Below are 23,840 nucleotides of genomic sequence, written 5' to 3'. Positions count from 1 at the left end.
CGCTCAACAAGATAGTGGCCGTAGAGGTGAAGGGGTGGGCTGAAATTTAGAACATAATTCTACACCATTGTAAGAGGATTAAAGAACGAGAAAAGGAAACAGCTCAGAGGAAGCAGAACTGGTGCAGAAAAAGTTAGCTAAAATAGCAATTGAATGGGCGGTAATGGCAAATGCTGACACAGACCCGACGGAGCAGAATGCAGCTCGTGCAGATGTGAGGATAGCAGCGCTTTGGCCAGGCGGAGGACAGGTACAATGGGGCAGAAGACCTCAGCATCAGTATCCTGAATGGCACCAAGGAGGTCAGCAGCAGGTAAGAGGAGGGTTCCAAAGGGGGGAGAGGGGAGTTAGGTGGAATGGACCCTGGGGTAGTACGGGTCCATCTCAGTGTTGGAGCTGTGGGAAGTGGGGACATTTTGCAAGAGAGTGGAAGAGCAGGCAGGGAGTGGGGTACAACCCCTACAATCAACCTGCCCATGCACCCCCACAGTCATGTACTTTCCCACCACCGATGTTCACCTCCATACCATATGAAATACGCCAGGCATACACCCAGTTACCACCAAGACCGCCACACATGCAGGCACAAGCACCGCCTAATGCACAACCACAAACGGCCCAGGAAAATACCTTGTATGGAGGCCAAATGTCCACATCCAACGCAGTGCCAAATGGGACAGTAGCTCCTTACCTAGGGGTCGGCGTCATAGGAGGAATCCCTTTCATGTTCACAGGCACCAATACGTACCCTGATTAGGACAGCCCACAGAAAGCTCTTGCATGCCCGATCCTGTCCATGACTACCCACCGTGATGAGGAACGCTTGGTGGGCGCTGATATAGGTAGTAAGCAATTCATCTTTGTGGCCGGCACAGGTGCCACTAAATCATGCATCGGTGAGGGAAACTTCCCACTATCAGGTGAAACTCTCGACACGCAAGGATTCTCTGGGGCTGTTACAATAGTTACCTACAAAGAAGAGGTAGCAATTACCCTTACTGTATTCAGAGGCCTCCTGATCAATTTATTGGGGTGGGATTTGTTAAGTAAGCTCAACATGACCATCACTTTCACGGACCACAGAGTGATGTTTACCACCCCAGGCATGTGCACCATGAGAGCCATGGTCATCATACAGACTAGAGTGGGGCAAGTGGTTGTTTACGGCATCCCGTGGACCCAGACATGTTTGTGTACGCGATCACAGTATTGCTCTATGCAGTGCCCCAGATTGGTAAGGCATGTTGGCGGGTACCATCTGACTTTATCTTTCAACCCGTGGTGACCCCAGAACTTGTGGCAGGTACAATCCTCTCCCTAGATTTACAGGACCTGGTTGTGTCGGTTAAAAGAATTGTTGTTGTCGGGACAGATACCCATGGCTGCGAGTGGTGGACCGTGCTGTGTATTGACCCAAGGGTGCCCCTTAAAGAAGTGACAGATGTAGAATTGTTTGAGGACAGGGTTGACAATGGGGAGATTGTGTTAGCAATTTGTATCCCATGTGACATTATGGTGCAAAACTGCAAAGTGCAATGTTCCTTGATGGCCCTTGTCACCCTGTCTCCCTTCACTGAAGCGGATTTAGAGCAGGTCCCACAGAGATTACGGACAATCAATGCCCACAATGTAGGGCTGTTGCTGGGGGTGACACCAGTTCGAATAACACTCATGCAAGGCGCAGTATTGCTTCGAGAAAAACAGTACGCACTATCCAAAGAGGCGGAGGAGGGGGATGCAAGACATCATTGTCGCACTCCTGAATCAGGTGATAATTGTAAATTCCACCTCCCCTTGCAATACCGCTATTTATCGGATCAAAAAGGCAAAAGGGTAGAGTTGGAGAATGATTCAGGATCTCCGTCCTCTTAATGATATTGTCCAGGCAGAATGTCCTGTAGTTCAGAACCCTGTGACAATTCTGTGCAGCATTCCTAAAGAGGTGACTGCGATATGGAAATGCATCAGAGGGACAGGGCCTCTGAATCCTTGTCCTTTATTGCTTTTTATCATGTCTTCTGTCTTGTTTTCCGTGCAGAAGTTCATGTGGGACTCCTGGTGGTGCGGCTCTTCCTGTATTTGGTTTGGTGAACAGACCGTTGGGATACTCTTATGGCACCCATGGGTGGCAGTACGACCCTGTACTCCTAGTGTATGTTTTTGGGCACCAGTGTGTGGCCCCCAGAGGAGGGTACGGGCTGGTGGCAGCTCTGTGCTGAATTGACAGGTGCCCTGCACAACCTCCATTTTGGGATGCCCAGGCCCTGTTATTGGAATCAGTGAATTCCTGATAGGAAAGAAGATGGTCCCTGTGGCCTCTTGCTTTCTATCGCCTGTTACCTTACTTTTCCCGAAGTCCTGGGAAGCCCTGACTCTGTCCCTTCCCCCTGACTGGCTGTTGGGTGGAAGTTCTATATATGGTGTAGTGGGGAAGTCCAGGCCAGACTGGCTGGAGCCTTCCCAATGACTGTATGTTGTGGGTACGCCTGTGGGGTGAGACCTGGGTGAATAGTGTGTGTGAGACGAATACGCAATTCTGTGTTATGGGTCCCTAGTATCTGGTGGTTGACACAATAATTAAGAAATCCCTGCCCAAAACTGGTATGAATGCAGTGTGTAGGGCTGAATGGCAGAGTGCTTGTCCGAATCCACATTCTGTGTTGAGAGTGTCTGGATGGAGAAGAATGGCCTGAATGCACTGTACGCCTGATTGGCTGCCTGACTGCCTGAATGCCCTTCTGAGTGATTGGTTGCCTGAGTGTGACCCAGCAGAGTGAATGGGAGATCAACAGTATATCTGGGGGCCTCTTACTGCTAGAAATTGTTCAGAAGCTGAAGTAGAAACTGACATCGAAATGACGCCGTTCAGAAGCTGAAGTTGATACTGATGCTTAACTTTCAAGCCCACTGGAAGAAGAAGAACTGCTGCTACTGTCCTTCGCTAATCTGAAAGCTGCTGTGCCTTCGAGGAACTGATCCAAGAATGGACCTGGCTAGGAGACCTCTTCCTGAGCTACGAGGGACCATCGTGCACCAGCTGATCTTTGCCAAAGCTGCCTGGTAGACAGACCTGCGAAAGGCTGCCTACTGGAGAAGGGGACCGCTGAGGAGAACGAAGAGAAGTACCAGAGAGCCGTTCGCTGTCGACAATTGGAGCCGCAGTGCTCCCTTTGCCTAATGAACATCCTGATCCAAGGAGTCCCTTGTTCATCATCGTCGATCGCTTTCGTCCTGCCAGAGAAAGTCAAGGCTGTCGACGAACGAGGAGAATCCGCCGGTGGGTTTCCCGCAACTCAAAGACCGTAGAGATGCCGGATGACTCGACGCCCTTGCTGGGCCAAAATTCTTCATTAACACTTTGTGGCAAGGAACACTCGTCGTCGAGGTGCACCGCACGCCTCGACTTGCAGGAAGTTTTTGACTGATCCTCAACGAGCACTGCAAGAACCGAAGCTGCTGCAGCGACAACAGTGTTCACCCTTTTTTCTCATGGGATCTCGACGATCCGTGGCTCCTGCCTTAAAGGGAGCCGCACAAGAAGGATCCGTCGACGACCCGACGCCGAACTCTGCTATTCCAGGTACATTGGGGTTGTAGAACTATATAGAAGGAAATAAGACAACCTGTTTTCTTGGGCACCATCCTGGATGGGGGCTATCGTGAAGATGTTGGTTCTTGTGATCATGTTTGTGTTGGTAATATTATGCACCTGCCAGCTGGAGCTTCCTTGCACTGTCAAAGCAGTGCCTAGTAGCGCAATGATGATGGTCTCAATTTGGGCAGAGGAGGCACCTTACAGTACAAAAGATAGCGCAGTACAAACTGACGACTCAGATAAGCCACGCATGGCTGCAATAGAACAACGCCTTCACCCGCAGGCACCATCACAGTTCTCTCACCAGACCCCGAGAATTACACAGAACACTGGGTAGATTTAGCAGGGGATGGAGGATGTATATATATGACATGTACCCCCGAGCAATACGCACAAGCAGGGAAAGGTTTACGATCTGTATGCAGAGAATGGGGGCCAAAGGAAGGGTTGCTGCCATGCTTGGAAGCTGAAAGATTGGAAAGGAAAAGAATGATAAAGGAGGAAGAGGAGCTTCACTAGGAGTTTGTTAATGTAGTATTAATGAAAGGGGGGAATGTTGGTAAGGGGGGATGATTGTCCCAGCCCCCCCAATCGCTTTTGGATGCGGCAGAGGTCTGGGAGTGTGCACTAGGGGCTCGGGGAGGTTACAAGGGAAAGGGGGGTGTCGATAGGGGCTATAGTGTGGGGAGGGTAGTGCATGCTTTAGCTTCAGAATACATTGGGAATCAAATGCCATTTTAGATAATAGCAGCCATATTGAAATCGAGGCCTAGCTTTGCGATCCACCGAGGGCCACAGGCCTAAGCCACACACATGGGAATAAGTATATGCATGTGGGGATAGGTTGTAGCATGGACACTGGTGAGAAAGGCCAGAGCCGCAGTGATTCATATACCTTTCATTGTCTCATGTTGCCAGGATTCATACCCCAGAAGGAATGCACCCTGCAAAGCCACAAGGGGGTTGAGAGTTCTCTGCAAAAATCTAAAACAACTGTGGGGTGCTTTGGATGGGCAACGGCGTGTCTGGAATCAATCCGGTGTGTGCGATGCAATGACCTTGAAGTATCCTCTTAGCCCTTGTCTGTAGTACCAGGTGCAGATACAACATGTATTGTTTATCTCCACATAATGACCAATTAGTTGTAGCTTCATGCCCGATGGCGCGCGAGGAGGAACCCACGTGTAAGAAGATGGATGGACGGGGCTGAGCCCAATGGCCTGGAATCCCTTATGGAGCAGGTAGCCTATGGATAGGATTTTATCATCCAGCCATTTGGATTTGTAACTTATGTAATTTACGTCATTGATGACGCTGTGTGGCTTCATAAAGTGTTGCTCATGCTGATTTTGCCAGAACGTTCCGTGGAAGCAGAGTACTTTGCTGGCGGATCTTCATTTTTGTGGAAATAAAACCTTGTTCTCCTTCCAAGAGGTGTGCTGGGCCTTTTTCCCTAGCGGGTTGTATTTTTTCTGGTGTGAGCGTTGAGGGGCTTCTCTACAGCAGGCTCTTCACAGGACCTATTAAATGTTACAAAAACAAATGTACAGTGCAAGCATGAATGGGTAAGGACTTTAGTGCAGTGGAGATAGTCAGAGGACTGACCCAGTAGATGGTGTACAGCTGCGGTGCTCCATGACACGTACTTGCCCATACCTGTCCGCTGTAGTCTGGAGGAAAAGGTAGTAAAACCCCCATAAACTGCAGGGAAAAACTGCTTCTGATATACAGACTTTTTATCAAGAGGAACGCTGTGTTTCTCGAAAGATTCCAGAGGTAAAGCGCATGGGTGAACGTTAGACAGTGCAGAAAGGGACCAGTCCACTGGTGTAACGGGGGCCCCTGCAACCCCTGCAGCACGGGTGACCCCGTGACACCCTTGCCGTGGGGGGGGGCATAAGCCCCCCAAGAAAACCTTAAGTGCAAGCTGTGGGCTATCTTGAAAAAGAAATGAAAAAGGAACCTTCTTCATTTCATTTTCTTTCAGCGCAGAGTTCGTCTCTTTCGGGAAGCTCGCTCTGTACGTTGCTATGCAACCTAGAGCCCACCCATGCGCCGGATGGCAAGTATAGAGCACGTCTGACATTATTTACCCTCCCTGGGCCCAGAAGTTGCGTGTTCAGTTCATGCACAATGGACGGACGGACGGGAGCGTTTAAAGAGTGTTTGTATTGTTGGTGAATGTTTCGGACAGTGCATGTTTCTGTGTTTGTAAGATATTTAATGTATGCACATATGTTATGTTCTGTTATGTTATTTGGCATTTATATAGCACCTTATGCATCATTGGTATGATCTCAAAGCGCTGGTAGGTTGAACGCCCTCGGGAACCGCAGTTCAGTCAGTAGAGAGAGAAAGTGTGGTATGGTGCGTGGGTGCACCGGATATGTGTGCAGCTGGTGTGGTTGTTGCATGATAGCTGCTTCTTAGCGGTAGGTGTGGTGCTGAGGAACTCAGTTGGATGTGTTCAGTCTGGCGGGTGGAAACCCAGACTGCGTTCTGGCTGCGTTAGGCCTGAGGAGACGCTTAAGCTAGCCGTAAAGTGCTCAGCTAGCTGTGTTTTATTAGGATGATGTGGAGTTCGTGGGGTCATGTCATTATGAGAACAGCTAGACCGAATGTGTCATAGTACAGCTGTGTTCTAGTTGAATGATGGTGTATAAGGGAGAGTAAGCATAGTAGTGTGATATGGTGGTTATCAGTAAAGCACCTGCGATCAAGCACGAGAGCAGGACAGGGGGCGTACATTAGGCACAATTTCGAAGTTCAACATTATGTGTGAGACATGATATCATTCACAAGTCTATCTAAGTGTGGGATATGCTATCATTCACAATTCCAACTAATTGTGGGATAATGCTACCACTCATAATTTTATCTAGATGAGGCACATGCTATCATTCACCATTTCATCTAAGTGTGGCGCATGCTACCATTCGCAATTCCATCCAAGTGTGGGATATGATATCATTCACAATTCCAACTAAGTGAGGGATATGCTACAATCATATTCTATCTAGATGAGGCACAATGCTATCATTAACAATTCCATCTAAGAGCGGCACATGCTATCATTTACAATTCCAACTAATTCCAACTAATTGTGGGATAATGCTACAATCATATTAATGTATGTATGCACGTATGTAATATATGCATGTATACATACCTGGCTAAAGAAGTGTGGGGGCCCATTTCAACATGATGGAGTAGCGCCTACCTTGTAATCATGCCTTATGTCAGGTGTGACCTTATAAACATGTAATGGTCAGAAAGAACATCAATCTGAACTAGACCTCATGGAAGCAATGCTTTTATTAGTACAGGAATTTTATTTAAGCTAGAATTATCCTGCTCAACGTGACAGAGTTTACAATAGACAAATACTGCAGTAAGGCTTCCCAGTCTGGTAACCACCCTTCCTTAACCCTACAGATAAAAGTTGGCTGTGGTGTGACAGTGGTTGGCAGAGATGGGGTAAACACCTGGCACTTGGTTGTTTGCTGAATTGCAGACAATGGGGGTCATTACCACCCAGGCGTTAACTATGGCACTATTAGCTCCATGGTTGACGCCGGAATACGCCATGGTGAATGGTGGAATTACCACCCCCATCACAAGGTTGGCGGGGCGGTAATTCCCCATTCACCATTGGCCCTTCCCGATTCCCATTTTTGCCCCATAGGGCTCAATGGGAATGGGGAAGGCGATAATTACGGTACCGAAAATTGCGGTACCGTAATTACCTCGAAAGTCCCTTTGCGGGTTCCTTCCTTAACGACTGGTAAAACCAGCATTTAAGGTGGGGACCCGCAAAGGGACCTCGTAATTAGGCAGTAAGGGGTTAACGGCGCTGCCACCTTTTACGGCGCCATTAACCCCTTACCGCCTGGGTCGTAATGAGGCCCAGTATGTTGGAGGTTTGCTGGTCTCTTTTCAGTAATCGGACAGCTTCCCATTTGAATTCGCCCAACCAAGCCAGCATGTCTACCCTTTGATTAATTTAGATGACGCAGTGTTGATCCGGTTAGCCAGAGGATCACACTTACACTGTGTGCCAACAATAACTTTATTGATGCTCCAAAATCTAGATATCAAGGTGCAATAAAGTGGCAGTAGCAGACCGTTTAGCAAACATGTATTCTTATCTTGTGGTTAGTTCCAGGTTTCCCTTCTATTCTATTGCCCCACTCCTTCATGCTCTATTTCCCTTGTCAGGTAGTGGATACATCCCCTGTAATCTCTGGTAGTGCCAGACCCTGTAGCATGCTTCAAGATATGTCCCCTTGATGTTGCTCATATCAGTCTTTGCAATCCACTTCTTTAAAGTTTAAAGTCACTTTCAATTTTAATAAAGCTTCTTTAATCTGTTTCTGTGGCTAACTATTGGTCTGTGTGAACTGGTATCTGTCGCTGGAAACGTCTCTTCATGCTCCACTTCATCCTGGTTTCTCGATCCTGCGGCAGGTGTTCTGTGTCCTCTAGTCCTTCCTTCTTTACTGGTAGGGACCATAGAGTCCAGCTTTGCAGCGTTATCTTAACCAGCGCTCCACTGTCTGTGTAGTTCCACAGGGACCAAGTAAAACATTTAGGGCGCCTGGCGGGGTCCTGATATACCCAGGTGGACACAAGTATAAATATCACAAAAAATCAGGATGAGAGATCCTGTAAGCGATTGTGTGGTTCTGAACATATACATTTATTTCAAACAACACAGAAAATTCTTGGTGACTTTGCAGTTACTTTTACAATATTCTCGATAAGCACGAGAGTCATAGACAACGGACAGGAGTGATTCTTTTCAGTGGTAATACAAGGTAAGTATCCACGCCTGTGATGTTGAGGCGAAAGACTTCACATGGGAGCACAATCACAAATGATGGTAGGAAAAACCTACAGTTGAACAAAGTGCACCTGGGACGGAGAGTAGTCCAGGGCGTGGTTACAACAGGGTGTACACAACATTTTTCTACAAAACATACACGAAAGGGGGGTTTTCACAGTTGTGTCACAGGGGATCGACACAGGTGTGTTTCGGCAAAATCGGGCTTGATTGGAGCCTGTGTGTGTGTTGGCCTTCGTCAGGATGAACACCGGTAGCGGTGTTGTCCGTAGTATCTGCTGCTGCAATAGCAGTGGGGTGCTGTGTGCAGTCCTAAATTGGTTACTGGACTGTAGGTGCGTAATGCACTGTAGACAGGCCGTGGTTTCCTCAGGAACCTACTCTCTCTCCTCCTCTGGTCACTGGCTTCATGTTTTTACTGGACCAGGTCAGCACTTGGTCCAGTAAAGCATTCAGATGTGAGCTTAGCCTGCAGTGTAAACAATATGCAAACGGTGCTCAGCTCCTTCTTGATTTATATAGGGTTTTTGGGCACCGCAATGCTGTGGTGGAGTGTCTAGGCCTGGGAGACTGACATGCTGGGTACCAGACAGCAGACTGTGGCGTAGCGGGAATGGGAGGGAACGCTTGAACTTAAAAAATAAGTAGTTTCTTTTTTAAGTCACTCTGCCTTCATAAAGAAATTATTTCCGATAGGCAGAGTGACTTCAAAAATAAACTATTTCTTTTTGAAGTCATAGTGCTCTCCCCATCCCATTAAAAAAGAAATAGTTTTCTTTTGAAGTCACTCTGCCTTCATAAAGGAATTATTTCCGTTGTGGTTCGGTCCCATAACGGAAATAATGTCTTTATGAAGGCAGAGTGACATGAGTGCCTCCAGCTCCTCTGCGAAGATGGCAACAAGTGTTCCTGCTACAGGTAGCTGTAGGTCTCGTTCCCATGAACAAAGGATTTAAAAGGTAAGATAATGTATTTTGAGTAAATGTGTGTGCGTGCGTGCAAGTGTGTGTCTATAAGATTATAATGTATTTTGTGTGAACGAGTCAGTGCATGATGTATGGGTGGCTACCTGGGTGTGGTGTGTGAGTGTTTAGTCAAAGGGTGTACATGCACATTTATGGGTGGCTGGCCTTACGTGTGTGTGTGTATCAGGAATGATGTGTGAATGTGTGTCTGCTTGGTTTTAATGCCTCGATTACTTATTGGTAATCTTCATTACTTGTGAATGCGGCACATTGCCTTGGACGAGATAGAGGGAGGTAGAGGTAGAGGGACGTGGATGTAATATCTGACTTAGTTATTGTCATTATTCTTAGTCTCACTCTTCCTTGGCCCAGTACTTACCTACAAGGCAAGCTGCCTCGTAGATAAGTACTGGGATGAGGAAGAGGGACTTGGAGGTCATTCTGGGCTGAGGAGCTGATTTTGGGTTTTCAGCAAGTCTGTGAGAGGAAGAGGGGACATGCGGGGAGGGATGTGTCAGAGGTTGTGCGCTAAATCGTAATGGCCATCCATGTCCAGGCTAAGCAGGCATGATATGTGTTGATATGTGCTATTAGTGGCTAGGCTGACATTTTGGTGTAGCCATTCTAACCATTTCTTACTGTGGTATTGTATATTTTTCTGGGCATCTGTGATAAAATAACCATGATAATGTTTATTTGTCCAATTGACATTTTGGTGCAACCAGTCTAGGTATGTCTTAATGTGGCATGGCATGTTTTACTGTAATATGTTTATTACGTGTCTAGACTGGTCTACATTGTGCAGCCAGTTGGACATGTTTTCATTGTGGCATGGCATTTGTAATAGTAAAGCATACAATTGATTAAAGCATTAATGTTCCTTTGCAATATTGGTGACTTGCATGTATTGGATTTTTCGATTGGTGTCACCCAACAAAACATTTGCAAACGCACTGGTCTTTTAGTCAATTTTTCTCAGAAAGTGTGCTGTATAATGCATTAAAACACATATTTATATCTTTCTCGTAGTGCAGTGGCCATCGTGCCCCTTCAGCAGCATGATCATCATGTGTATTGCACAAGCGTGGTAGTCTAGGCCGGCCCAGTGTGTGGCACGTCCTGTGATTTGTTGCCGAGCTTAGGGGTGAGAAGGGCCCCCCTAGCATGGCTTCTGGGGTGGGGGGCAAATTCTGTGCTATGCCACTGGGCCAGTCCCCAAGAGGGAGTCAGCACAGGGGGCCAGGAGGCGTGCTGCAGTAAAGCAGTACACTGTTGATCAGGGGAGCGTCAAGGAAGACAGGGCTCACCAAAGAAGAGTGAATCCTGAGTGTGCAGGAGACCATGATAGCGGGGAAACGCAGGACAGGAGAATGGGAGGAATGGAGGAAGGGAAAGGAGGACAAGCAGGAAAAAGCAGGTACACGTGGAAACAAGAGGAGAGAAAGTCAGCAAAGCTCCAACCCCAAATGAAAGACGGAGGAGCGGCTTCATCCTACAAATATCCAACAAAGCACAAATTGCAATTGGGGAGATCCACCGAAGAACGTGGCCAAGCAACTTCTTAACGCCGGTCCTGGTTATGTACAGTCTCCTAACATCCCCTTAGCAGGGTAGGATCTATGTTTCTACCCAAACATCACCTCCGAGGGCCATCTTGAAATGGTGCCTACTGTATACAAAATGGTACACCTAGCATTTAATAGGGGCCCTTTTCCTGCTTTTCCTCCCAATTGTCATATGGCCAGATTTGCCACCCTCCTTGTAGTCTTTTTCTCCTCCAGTTCTTTTGTCTGCCTCCTGTTCACTGGATCCTGAAATGCTGTGAAGGAGGTTGCAACTGCTTAGTTTTCACACATATAAACATGATGACAAATTACTTGTTATTTATTTCCCAACCACGCACTCTTTTTCATTAATTTAATAATGTTGTTTTATATATAGCTATAAGTAATATAGGAATGTGTTTGTGAAACTCTGTATTGAAAAGTATGCATAACCTAAATCCTGTTATATTTCAGGGGAGAGAGTGGTCGCCTTTGCTTCAGTGGAAGGGATATTCTTCTCTGGGTCTTTTGCTGCTATATTTTGGCTCAAGAAGAGGGGCCTCATGCCTGGGCTAACTTTCTCTAATGAACTCATCAGCAGAGATGAGGTAACATGTTCAGAATTTTCAAGAACTACATTTGCTTTCCTGCAAACATGAAGCAATGTTTCGTGCTCACTATCCAGAAAGTTCACACTATAACATGGAACTTGAATGTACACCGATTACTATGTGAACAATGCCATTATATCTTTTGTGTCTACCTATTGTAAAAATGTGTATATATATATATAGGAAAACAAATTGCAGTCTTTCATCATTGATCTGTTGATGAACTCCCCTGGCCTGCTCCAGGTTGTATTTGTATTATGTAGTAAGGTCTTTGCGAGGTTGTCCCAGGATGACAATATTTACTTAGCTGTCTCTTGGGAGTACTTTGCCCTGTGCGACATACTGCTATGTTCCGTTTTGATGGAGTGGTTGACATTCCAGCGAAGCAAGGCTGACACCTAGTTAAATGTGGTCTTGCTGAGCTTATCGTAAGGCCTGACTGAGATTAATTCTGTGGGGGCTATATACTACCTTGTCGACTCCTCGGATGCCCCCGCATTCTTACCAGGGGTGGGTAATAGTTCACCCGGGATATGGACTAAGTCTGAGAGGATGCTGAAGCGTGCCAAACCACAATGGTAGGGAAAGTCACCGCGGGAAACCCGCACCTGACGTACTCCCAGGAGGAGAGATGCAGGTGTGGCAAAAACACCACTGAGATGACGCATGAACTGCAGAATCGCGCCTGGAGCTTTCTAGGAGGAGGACATGTACAAGCTAAATGGGAGCCCAATTTATGAACTTGTGGGAGGACATTCAGCAGCAAAATTCAACTGTGAGACACACACCCTGGAACCTAAGGGGGGGATATAAGTATGGGAGTGCAGGATAACAACAAACTTCAATTGTGAGATCCACTGTCACGGTATGTGGGTGGTCGCTTTGGCACAAGTTGAAACAGATCCATTCCTGTCTGCCATCATGTCATCACGGAGAACGCTGGGTACCGGTCTAGTGTTTCTTCCAATGTGGTGCCCATGTGTCCTTATCCTTACTGTCAACACGCGGCTCCGGTGCATTGCAACCGTTGCTGTTCTTTGGGTTAGACGCTGTGTTTTCTTCTTGTTCCTTTTCTCGCCTAGCCTTTCTGTTACTCCTTCTCGCCCCCCTCTCTGCCATGCATCCTCTCTCGCTGCTTGGCTTTCCTGTCTTCTTTTGGATCCTTGTTCATTCCTTACTGTGTCCATTACTGTTTGCTGTGGAAGTCAGCGTTCAGCCTTTTTAGGAGCAAGTCTATTGCTATCTTTATTTTTGAAGCAGTACTGGATCTCACTCCTCTACGGATATCCTACATTATCATACTATCAACTGGAAATTGCCAACTCCTGGGGGTATTTCTGCCACTTCTGTTTTTTCCCCCTTTAGGTCTTTCATCTCGGTATTCCCTGTGTCTGCCTTTGCTATTAGACAGACTCGGTGGCTGCTTAGAGGAACAGACCCTATCTATTCAAGGAATGAAAATCAACAAGACGTAAGAAAGCGAGACGGCCGAAACCTTCAGCTTAAGTCTGTCTTCAGGAGCAAGGTGAGAGCCGAGGTGACCATTGTGAGACCTACACCCTGGACCCCAAGGGAGGAAAATGCAAGCATGACCATGCAGAACACTAACAGAATTCAATTGTGAGACTCACACCCAGTGGGGATATTCAGAGGAGCAATCCATCTGGGGACCCCAGCTCGCTAATGCAAGTGAGGAAAAGTACAACTCGTGGGCAGATTTAAAGTTGCAAACAAACCCAACCTAGAAAGCACTGAGTGAGGGGGAAATGCAATGTGGTTGACAACAACAGTAGCAAGATTCAAATATGCAAACCCAGGCCAGGAGGCACTATCGGAGGAGAAAAAGTAATGTAGCGGATCACAACCCTAGCAGAACTCAAACATGAAAATGTACCTAACCCAGGAAGGACTATTGAAAGAAATGCAATGTGGTGGAGTGCAACACAGGCGAGACTCAAATGCAAACCCAACCCAGGACGCACTCTGGGAAGAAAATGCAGTGTGCATAACCCTTGCGGGCAATATGGTTCATTTAAGTGTTTGTGTTGGACTTCTACACAATTGGTGCTTTACACATTTGTTATACCTCTTGGAGGAATCCTCTGTTTATAGGCGTCCTATAGTAATATAGTCCACTTGTTGTAGCTTAATATCATTTAGATATTTATTATCACAGTGAGTGCTGACACATGTTTTGACCATTACAGAGGTCTTTGTCAAGGCTAAAAATTGTTCTCTTCCCTATGTATTTGGTGGCTTATAGCCCAAGATAATTGTTTACACGGGTTTGTGCATCTTCAAGGCTCGGTGTCTGTGGCATGAAAACGGTGGTCTGCCGGTTGCTCTGAGAAGGTTCTGAACAATTCCAACTCGGTCGAGAATTTGGCATGATCCCCTTGAAGCGAGTAGGTGATAAACTCGAGCACTATGAAGTTCCAGACCTTCGCAATATAGTCCTGCTTGCTCCGGGGTTCTTTGGATCTCCATTTATGTGCAATAAACAGTAGGGCCACCAGATTCAGTATTGTGTATGCCTAGCTCCGTTGCGCCTTGACTTTGGCCATGCCCCGCACTCTGGGTCATACAGTCCCAGTAGGCATTCTTGGATGTTTCTTTTAGTCCGAGTGCTGAAGATCTTCCTTCTTCATATTGCCATTCACTGTTACCCAAAATCCTGTTAGGACCAGACAACTCCACCAGATATGGGCCCAATTGCCCGTAGCCCTGCAGTCTCTCCAGCAGCTTTGAGGTGTGTTTGCACTAAATGTATGTAGGCGTGCTGGAGCGTAGTGCCACTGATCCATAACCTTGTACTAAATGTCCCTTGTTTGTATGGCCTGTGTGAGTTTGAGGATGTCAAACCAAAGCCTTTCCCAATCTTCCTGCAAAATCCTCCCCTCCACCAGTTGTGATTTCCCATCGTTTCATGTATATCGCCTTAATCTGATGGGAGCTGTCCGCAATGTGTTTGTAGATTGCCGAGATGTGATTCCTATCCCCTGCATCAGTGAACAGGTATTTCTCGAAAAGTGTCAAAGTTCTAGTGGCCATCTGTGTGTATGTACGTTATGCTAACCAATGACTCAGCTGAAGATATTGCAGCCTGACCCCTTCACTGAGTCCCTATTCTGCTTTACATAATTCAAACGTGTTTACCTCTTGGCCCACAAACATATTTCTAAGTTTCATGCACCCTGCCACTTTCCATCGGGAGAAGGCCCCTCGCTCCATACCGGGAGTAAATTGTGGGTTGTGGAACAGGAGGGTAAACGGGGAGGGGAAGAAGGTGATCCTGTGTAAGGTGGCTCAGTGGTCCCAAGTGTTTCCCACCAGTTCCATTATTGTGCGATTATGCATATTATGAGGTCCGTCAGCTCTGCTTAGCCAGAGGACCTCCTTTGCAGGTGCACCTGTTAGTACCCTGTCCATTCTTGCCCAGATTGTCTCAGATGACCCTGCTAGCCATTCACTTATCATCCTCAATTGTGCCGCCCCATAGTAGTATTGAAGATTTGGAAGGCCCAGCTCCCCTTTGTGCACACAAACCATTAGTGTTCTCAACTCTACCAGCGGGGTTTTGTTATTCCATATGAACACTGAAAGCATTTTGTTGAGTGATTTGAAGAACATTTGTGGAACTGCACTGGGAATGCTTGAAAATAGTATAATATTCTGTGCAGAACATGGTTAGAAATTGAGGGGAGCTGGGAGCTATTTGGCTCCTCCTCATAGACTAGAAGATCCTGGTTAGCTTGACACCAACAGCTGCTACTAGCTACTTTTGGCTCCCAGGTCAACGTATGTTGAACAAACACATCTATGTGGATTTAACTCTCTGCACTTGGTACAATCTATAGAAAAAGCATTAGGACACATCTATATAACATTTAAAGCAAACGGGTGAAAGACAAATAATCAAAATTGTACGTTTGCATCTTATGTTGAATTAAAATTTGTGGAACGCTATGTACTAGCTCATGGTTCCCCATTGGTAGCGCCTAGTCACTGGTTCATTCCAGATACCCAGGAGCTGCTTTTAACGCATGCATATTTAATCTTAATTCCGATTGCTGCAGAACTACCATTTTTACAGTGTTGATTCTTCCTAACCACGAGATAGATTGTGGACACCACTTGATGGTTTCCAGCAGTGGTTGGTAATTCGCTCTATACAGGTCTGCTAGTGTTTTTGTAACCATCACACCTAGTAGTTGTATGCCCCTTAAGTCCATCGGAAGGGAATACACTGTTTTGCCCGTGTTAGTAATTCCCCTTCCACCCGACAGGTTAAGGATTTCTGATTTGGTTATCTTAACTTTCAACCCAGCGGCTGTTCGAAACAATCCTATTTCTCATATGACCTCTGCCAATGAGTGCATTGGGTCCGTGAGTGAAAGAAGAATGTCTTCAGCGAACGCCATCATTGTGACCCCCCATTCCACCAGATGGGACACCATTGCACCCTTAGACCTAATTTGGCTGAGAAACGGTTCCAGGTATATTGCGTATAAAAGTGGGGATAAAGGACTCCCCCTGTTTGGTACCTCCCTGCAGTGGTATTGTCTGGGAGAGTTGACCATTTATCAGCAATTTGACTGTCAGGTTGCTGTAATTAGCCTGGATTTTCTGTAAGAAGGATGTGCCAACTACCTTGAGTTGTTAGTGACTCCAATTCAGCACTCCACCTAAGTCAATGCCTTGTCTGGCATGCCCAAGGGAAGCCCTTATTTATATATTTTTATGACAAGTTCATAAATCTGGATGATAAACCCTTATATAAACACCCCTCTCTTTGAAACCCCCTGACCTCACTGAGCCAAGAAGTAGGTTTGTTTTGCAAATTAAAAGATTTATTGAAAAATTAAACAAGATATATATCACACTTTGATGAGTAAATTAATATTTGACAGCACACTTATGAATATGACAGTGATCAACAATGGATAATACTACACTAGCACACGTCTTTAATTACTTAGGAGTTGGTATAGAAAGGATAAGGTAGCAGAGAATACTTTTATGGTTTCAAGGAAAAGGAATGATGGAAAGAATGCAGCACAGAAATAAACTGATATGGTTTCAACAAGAGATAATATGATCACTTTTCCCTGTGACAATTCACTCCCCCCCCTATGCAATATAAAGAGATGGAAAGGAGAGCACACAGTTTTCAGGAATACAAACAAAATGCAATACAAATTCCAGATCCCCCATAGCAAGCCTAGAGGAACCGGTATGCTTTTAAACAGTCAAAAATACTTTTAAATGTGATTTGCAATGAAGTGAAAAATATGCTAACAATGATTTTAATTCCCTATAGGAGATTCAGGCTAGGTGTCAGCTACTTTGAATTAGTTCAGGTCAACACTAGCAATTATTCAGGAATGATTATCAGATTGAAAACGAATTTCAGCAGTTGCAAGCAAAAGACAGCTATTTTTGACAGGTGGAGAAATTGAGTCAAATTGCAATTCGCTGCACTTTTTCCGAGTGCGTCGATCGCGATTACGGAAAATCTATAATTAATAGAATGTTGGGCTTGTGGAAAGTTTAGGTTCTTAGCTTTAAAATGAAAGTTAAATCTCGCTTCTAGGACATGCGGTTCAAAAGATACGGACGATTTAGTGGAGGTAGATTCTCAGAAATAAAGTAAGATTCAAATGACAAATGACACTTTTACAGGTTTGAAATCACAGAATGGACACACGATTTCTATGCAGTTCTAAATAGGTTGAAATAAATGGGATGAGATTATTTAAGACTAAGAGATTGGTTCTGCACAGTTCTGGCTGGATACTCACACTATAAATTTGAAATAGGCCGTCAAGATCTGGTCAACAGGTTTAGGGTTTAGACTGGACTTCTGGCGGGTGGTTCTGAAGTCACAGCTATCTTGGTCAGCTCTGCTCTGCTGGGCTGGATCTCTGGTTCTGGCAAAAGTTCTTGCCAAAGAAGCAGAAACAGCACAGCCCGGCTGTTTTATTCTGATGTGCCCCTTGGAAGTCTGGGGTAAAATCAGTTTGCAAGATTGTAAGGCCAGCTGAGAATTCTTTTAGCTTGCAGTAGGCCTTCTGCTTCAAAGTTCTGGAATCTGGAGTCTAAGTTCTGGATATGGTCCTTCTGGATATTGTCTGGTCCAGCAAAGTGCTTCGCAAGAAAGTGGAAGGAGCAGTCCCTACCTGGGTCTCAGAGGCTCTTTTTATGTCTTTTGAAAGTGGGTGGGAAGGCTAATTTTCTATGCCAAACCCTCTAAGGATCTTGATAGGTTAGAGGATTTTCTGTCCTTTGACTGGATAACTGAGTTGTGAATCAGAGTGATGCTACCCTTTTACAATCTATTGAAGAAACACCCCTTTGCTTTTACTTAGAACACATTTTTTCATAATCAAACATGTTTCCCAGATACACAAGTGGTTCATAATACATGTACACATCACAGATGAATTTAAGACAGTTCTCTGTTCAAGCCCCATGTTCCTGTGAGCTTGGGCTCAGAAACGACAACATTTTGCGCTTTTAGTGGGTTTTGCCATGGTCGGTTCGGCATCACATTTTACACAGACCTGCAACCCCTCCCTGAGCACATCACAATAAGTATTCAATTCTCTAGTGTAAGCACAATGTCTGTAGTATTAATAAATCGCGGGGTTCGGTCTCAGAACATCGTACAGAGTCCTAACACCTCTTAAAACGTGTACAGAAAAATCACAGGATTAATGATATTATTTATATAATTTTGACAATTTCGTACTATGAATTATCCATCTTTTTAAAATTATGCTCTGGCCCAGATGGGCATGTTTAGGTCCCAAAGCACATGGGGAATTCCTTGTTCGTCCCCGCCTCCAAGCTCAGCTGGCTCACAGAGGCAGTGCCCCTCCCAGTTCCTTCCAAGAGGAAGCCATTTATGACCCCCTGATTTAGCAATTGCTTTGAGCCAAGGGAAGTTCATTGTTCAGTTTCCCTGCAGTCCCAGGTACCCCTCCCCTGATTCAATCAGAGAGGTGTGATCTCCTTTTGGTGGGGGCAGCAGAAGGTTTCCCATGGACAGAGGCCTCTTGAACTTTTAATTAAATCATACTGCCTTCTGGTATAGGGCCTGGGAACAGTAGGTGTGTAGAATTCTCATTGACCAGCAAGGCTTTGAAGTCCCAGCTGACTCAGGTTCCTTTTCAGCTCCTGAAATACAGGTCTCCTGTCAGAGTTTAGATCGCTAGCGCCGGTCAGTGTCAAGCGCCGGTACTGCACCCATTTTTGGGAGCTGTCTTGAATTAATAAATTTCAAAAAGGGGGTTTTACTTGATAGAATATGATCCTTGCTAACATTTTATTGATGTGGATTCTGCAGTAGAGTAATGTAGAACACCCCACCAGAAGTTGGATTTTTTTGTTTGGTGGTTTCATGCCCATGATTTTAGCAATTTTTGACATTAATTAAAACGGATTTTGAACAGCACCATATTCCTTTGCACCGATTTTGCTCTGTGTGCAGCCAAAGCATAGGGTCGGGCAATGGTCTCCTGTATTAACTATCTTGCAATGTTTGAAATATGCATTTTGAGCTTGCATTTAGAGAAACAAAGGTGATTTCAAAGCGCTTTTTGAGCTAACAGGCACTGCTGTTTTTCCTTTGGCACCACGTTTCACTCATGGCGTTTCTGGCCCATCATGCTCGCACTGGTGGGTGGCAGGTCAGGCGACCATTTTGGTGTGTGCAAAACTGCACTGTTTTCCTGGATTCTGGCGCAAATGTGGGCTTTTTGGCCATCTTGGATTTTCTAAGCCCACAGCACCAAATGTTGCAGCATAATAACTCGAACAGGGTTCCACAGTGCAAAAACCGAAAGACCATGCTACACCAGGCACACGTTCTCTCCGCGTCTAGCTAGAGGATTATTGCTGGGGGGCCTTTTTTGCCAACTTCATCAATCAGATGACAGACCCTGCGGATGTTGTTAAATGTCTGCCTGGCCTTTCCCATATTACTCTAGGTTGGAGCCCCAGACCAGAGTGCCAATGAGCTGACGAGAGTGTTAAAGGAGGAGCAAAGCAGCTTAACAGGAACATTAGAAAATATATAGAGATATTTGTGTAGAACTATCATACGGACTATGTAGAATCTTCCTAGGATAGTTGGTGGTAGGCACAGACATTTTTGATCTTAGCTTCCGGCTGTTACATTAATGCCATGTGGTTTATTGCTCTGAGGTCTGTCTGTGTGCGTGCGATATGTATACCCAGATATTCAATCGAAGTCTGGCGTTTTATTAATTTCGCAGCATTAACTTCACAATCTGTTAGCAGGAATAGCTCAGATTTTGACTGATTCACTTGCAAAAGGCGTCACTACGTGCTGTTAGTTAGGATCCCGGCGGTTGGATTGCTGTTCAACGACACTAGCATGTCAATAAAAGCTTGGCGTACCCCAACCCTGCACTTTGCTATGTTTGACTAGCTGGGTGAGTGGGGTAGGTTCGCAAATGTTTGGATATCCATGGATATTCCTCTTCACAAGATGAGTTATCAAAAATAGGTGGTATGAGGTGAAGTAAGTGTCCCCCAGACACCTAGAGCAACATAAAACACACAATCTCCTGCAGAAGAGAAGCCTATTAGAAATTAAGATTGTCTGGTGGCAGTAGCTGAGAATTGAGAACATTATTAATTGCGAGATGAAAAGATAATTCAGAACGGGAATAGTAAAAACATATATACACTTACCTACGATTGGGGGAAGCCACTTCAGTTTTGTGTCAGGTCCACTCCCAGAAGGTATGACAAAGTCCCCTGCCTACTTCTGAGGGTGTTGAATGCGATGACGAAGGGACCTGGTGCTACCACCTACAGTGTGATATTAGTCCAGCAGATGGTACATCACCATCCCCTGGACCACCCCGCCATGCCCAAGTTATGTGGCAGAGGACTGTCATTAGAAGTGTACCCATGCTATGCCTGCCACTTGAAGCTATGCACCGGTGCATAACCCATATCACTGCTTTGATTCCCAGTTTGCTCATCTTTTTTATCAGCTTAATAGGCAGAGAAACAGTGTAAGATCCACTTACGTGGTGGACATGACTGTTTGATTATGTAGTGTACAATCCAGCTCAGTCTCCACATCAGGTTGGCAGTGAAACGCTGCTCAGGGCAGTGGGCGAACCGCACATGTTCAATCCAAGATGGCCAACAAGCGTTATGAGATCTCAGTCCACATCACACTGCAGCTTCTCAGACCTGCATTGCTGCTAGGTAAACAGACAAAGAAACTTAGCAAACCAATCTAGACGATGCATTGCTGTTAGGTGCAAAGAGACAAAGAAATTTAGCAAACCAGTCTAGAACATGCATTGCTGCTAGGTGCAAAGCGACAAAGAAACCTAGCAAACCAATCTCGAACATGCATTGCTGCTATGTGCACAGAGACAAATAACCTTAGCAAGCCAATCTATAGAACATGCATTGCTGCTAGGTGCACAGAGACAAAGAAACCTAGCAAACCAATCTAGAACATCCATTGCTGCTAGGTGCACAGAGACAAAGACACCGAGCAAACCAATCTAGAACATGCATTGCTGCTATGTGCACAGAGACAAAGAACCTTAGCAAGCCAATCTAGAACATGCATTGCTGCTAGGTGCACAGAGCCAAAGAAACTTTGAAGTGCTGTGCAAGTCCTACGGTATAAAGAACTGGAGGTTGTAACTGCCTCCGCCAGCTGACCCACCCACTACCTCAGGCAACTGGTGGATGCTAAATTGTGGCATCTGTTTTCAGCATGAAATGTTTTGGAGGAAGCACCCTGTAGTGATTCACACCACAGCCAAGAAACAGTCGGAGTGTGACACTAGGGCAACAACAAGACAATTACTAATGACTATATATTTCCGCCAACCATTCACAATATGTTTGGGATGTTGCCATAAGATGGAACTATTGCATTAGAGCACAGATAGGGAGAAATGGCACATGAGGAGGTACACCAAGAATGTCTGTTTTGTTTGGTTATTTTCCCACCTATTGTGTGCCCATGGCCATGAAAATCCCTATGGCCAATCCCACCCAGTTCCTGCTCCTACCCGCCCAAAACACCTCCTCATGGGAACTTTTTGGGCTCACTTTAATCAAGACTTACCATCAAACTTTGAACTCAAAGTGCCAGCCAGTTATTTTTCAAAGCAGTCTTCTGAGGGTTAATGACTTAATTGCTAGTTGTAAACACGCAACAGCTGTAATAAAAATGTGTTAACCAGTTCTACCTTCAGCCACTCAATCTATTAGCATTATACATGTACTTCTCGGAAGTCCTGTTAAAAACAGCTATTGGCAAAGCTAACAGTTTTGGCTTGAGTACGGGTATTAGGCATTTGCCACAAACTGCTATTACATGCACAGCTATTTGCCCCATTTTGCAGCTGCTACCATCATAGGCGAGTTAATATCATTAAGGCAGTGCCTGGCAAGTGCCTTTCCCATGCCTACACCAAGGCTCAAATTGTTGCCATTGCCAGTGCTTGTTGAAAATGAAACTGGAATATGGCACGTGGACTCTATGTGTAAATATACAGTGAGTCTTTACTGTTTCCCCACACCCCCTCATATACCATCCAGATTTCCTCTTTGTACTCAGAGTTTTCAATGTTCCTATTCAATTCCGATCTTCTTTATTTAATCATGGTTTTCTGTAATTTCTCCCAGGGTCTGCACTGTGATTTCGCTTGTTTAATGTTCCAGTATTTGGTAAACAAGCCTACAGCCCAGAAGGTCACGGACATAGTTCTAAATGCTGTCAAGATTGAGAAGGTGAGCAAAGAGTGACCTTGCGAATTAATACTCGCTAGGATTTTATGTAAAGGACACTCAGCGGCGTTAGTGCACTTTTTCTATCGGAGGAACCATGCATGTGTAGAAGCTCTATAGAGAAGTCAATATGTCAGATCTGTCTCATGATTCTGAAAGCTGTGTTTTTAACTTAAGTAAGCAGTGCCCAGTGTGTGTGTGTCACTATCATTAGCAATAGCAGCCTTCACAGGTTACAGGAAACAGAAATGGCAGGTTATTACTGCGCAGCGGGATCCAATCCTAAACCAGGTACACTAGTCCCCCCTGCTGTGTGCTAGCATCGATGAGTCTCATGCTAGATCTGCTATAGCTCAAACCTCTAACATTATCAAAAGAAATATGCTTATTTTTGCAAATCATGTAAGGTAAAATGTCAGCGCAATAGTGCAGTGTTAGTGAGTGTGAATCGTGAAGTAAAAATAATATATGATGTTTATTTGTGATAAATCATAAGCAATTTAAGTGTGAGCATGGGAGGCTATTTCTCTGGCTGTATATGGTGTTGTTTCACAGATTCTTTGCCCATAGAATGAAGGTGACAATGTCATTGTCAAGAGTTTAGCTAGTAATTCTGCATGCTTTTATGATTAAACAGCCCATACTCAATGCAGTCATACACTTTATACACTTTACTGGCACTTGCGAGCCCCGCTGTGCTGGGGGCGTGCGGAATCGCGGGCTATGGCGCAGCAAGAAAGGAGCCGGATGCGGAGCTCTTCGAGCACACGTCTTACTTTATTAATCTCCAGCATTCAACTCCCCGACCCCACCCCCTGGCATCACTTCCCTTTCCCCTTTGGTTCCTCCCACCCCCGTTGTCACAGAGACGTTGACGTGACATCTCCCCCCTTTTTAAACAGTTACCAGACTCTTCGCAACGGGCAGCGGTCTGGTGGTCTTCTTGTCCATTTCCTCAATCCATCGGCAAGGTCTGTTTCGTGCCCTTTGCGGACGTGCCTGACTCCTCCCTGGTGATGGCCCACTCTCCATAGTCTCTTTCCCCACCTCCGGCTCTGACTCCTCCGAGTCCCACTGATCCGCTTGATAGGAGTCATCTGACTCAAAGTCCAGTTGTACAGGTACTCTTCCACTTAGCCGTCTGGTTCCTCTTGGTGGAAGTTCTTTGAAGTGGGACGAGTTTCTCATGACGGGTCCCTCTGCCCCTTGGGCTGTGATCATGGACCCCTTCCTTTGAGTGACAAGCAAAGGTTTTTTGCGAAGCAGTGTTGTATGCTTGTGCGTTACCGGTTGCCAGACCGCCACTACGTCCCCTACCTCTATTTGTGTGCTCTCCTGCGAGTGTCTGCATACTCCTTCATTCTGGCTTTGGCTGCTTCATCTCTTTCTCGCACCTCCTGGTCCAGAGTTTGTGGTAGGGTGATGATTTCCGCCTGTGGTATGCGTGTTTTGGTGTTTCGTCCAAACATCAGTTCGGCCGGGGTC

General features: G+C 45.7%; 1 protein-coding gene across 2 annotated transcripts in view; it reads left to right on the top strand.

The window, feature by feature from the left end:
• RRM2B (ribonucleotide reductase regulatory TP53 inducible subunit M2B) overlaps nt 1–23,840 on the top strand; it is a 251,287-nt gene that overhangs the window by 195,746 nt on the left and 31,701 nt on the right. For both annotated transcript variants that reach the window (XM_069621451.1, XM_069621450.1), the window contains 2 exons: nt 11,422–11,555; nt 22,254–22,358. In XM_069621451.1, coding sequence (XP_069477552.1) covers nt 11,422–11,555; nt 22,254–22,358 — 239 coding nt within the window. The remainder of the gene's footprint in view (nt 1–11,421; nt 11,556–22,253; nt 22,359–23,840) is intronic.

Source organism: Ambystoma mexicanum, chromosome 5q (assembly GCF_040938575.1).
Source record: "Ambystoma mexicanum isolate Mex_15411 chromosome 5q, UKY_AmexF1_1, whole genome shotgun sequence".
Classification (NCBI taxonomy): Eukaryota; Metazoa; Chordata; class Amphibia; order Caudata; family Ambystomatidae; genus Ambystoma; species Ambystoma mexicanum.
The sequence above is the reverse complement of the archived record's forward strand: the minus strand, read 5'-3'. Positions and strand labels throughout refer to the sequence as shown.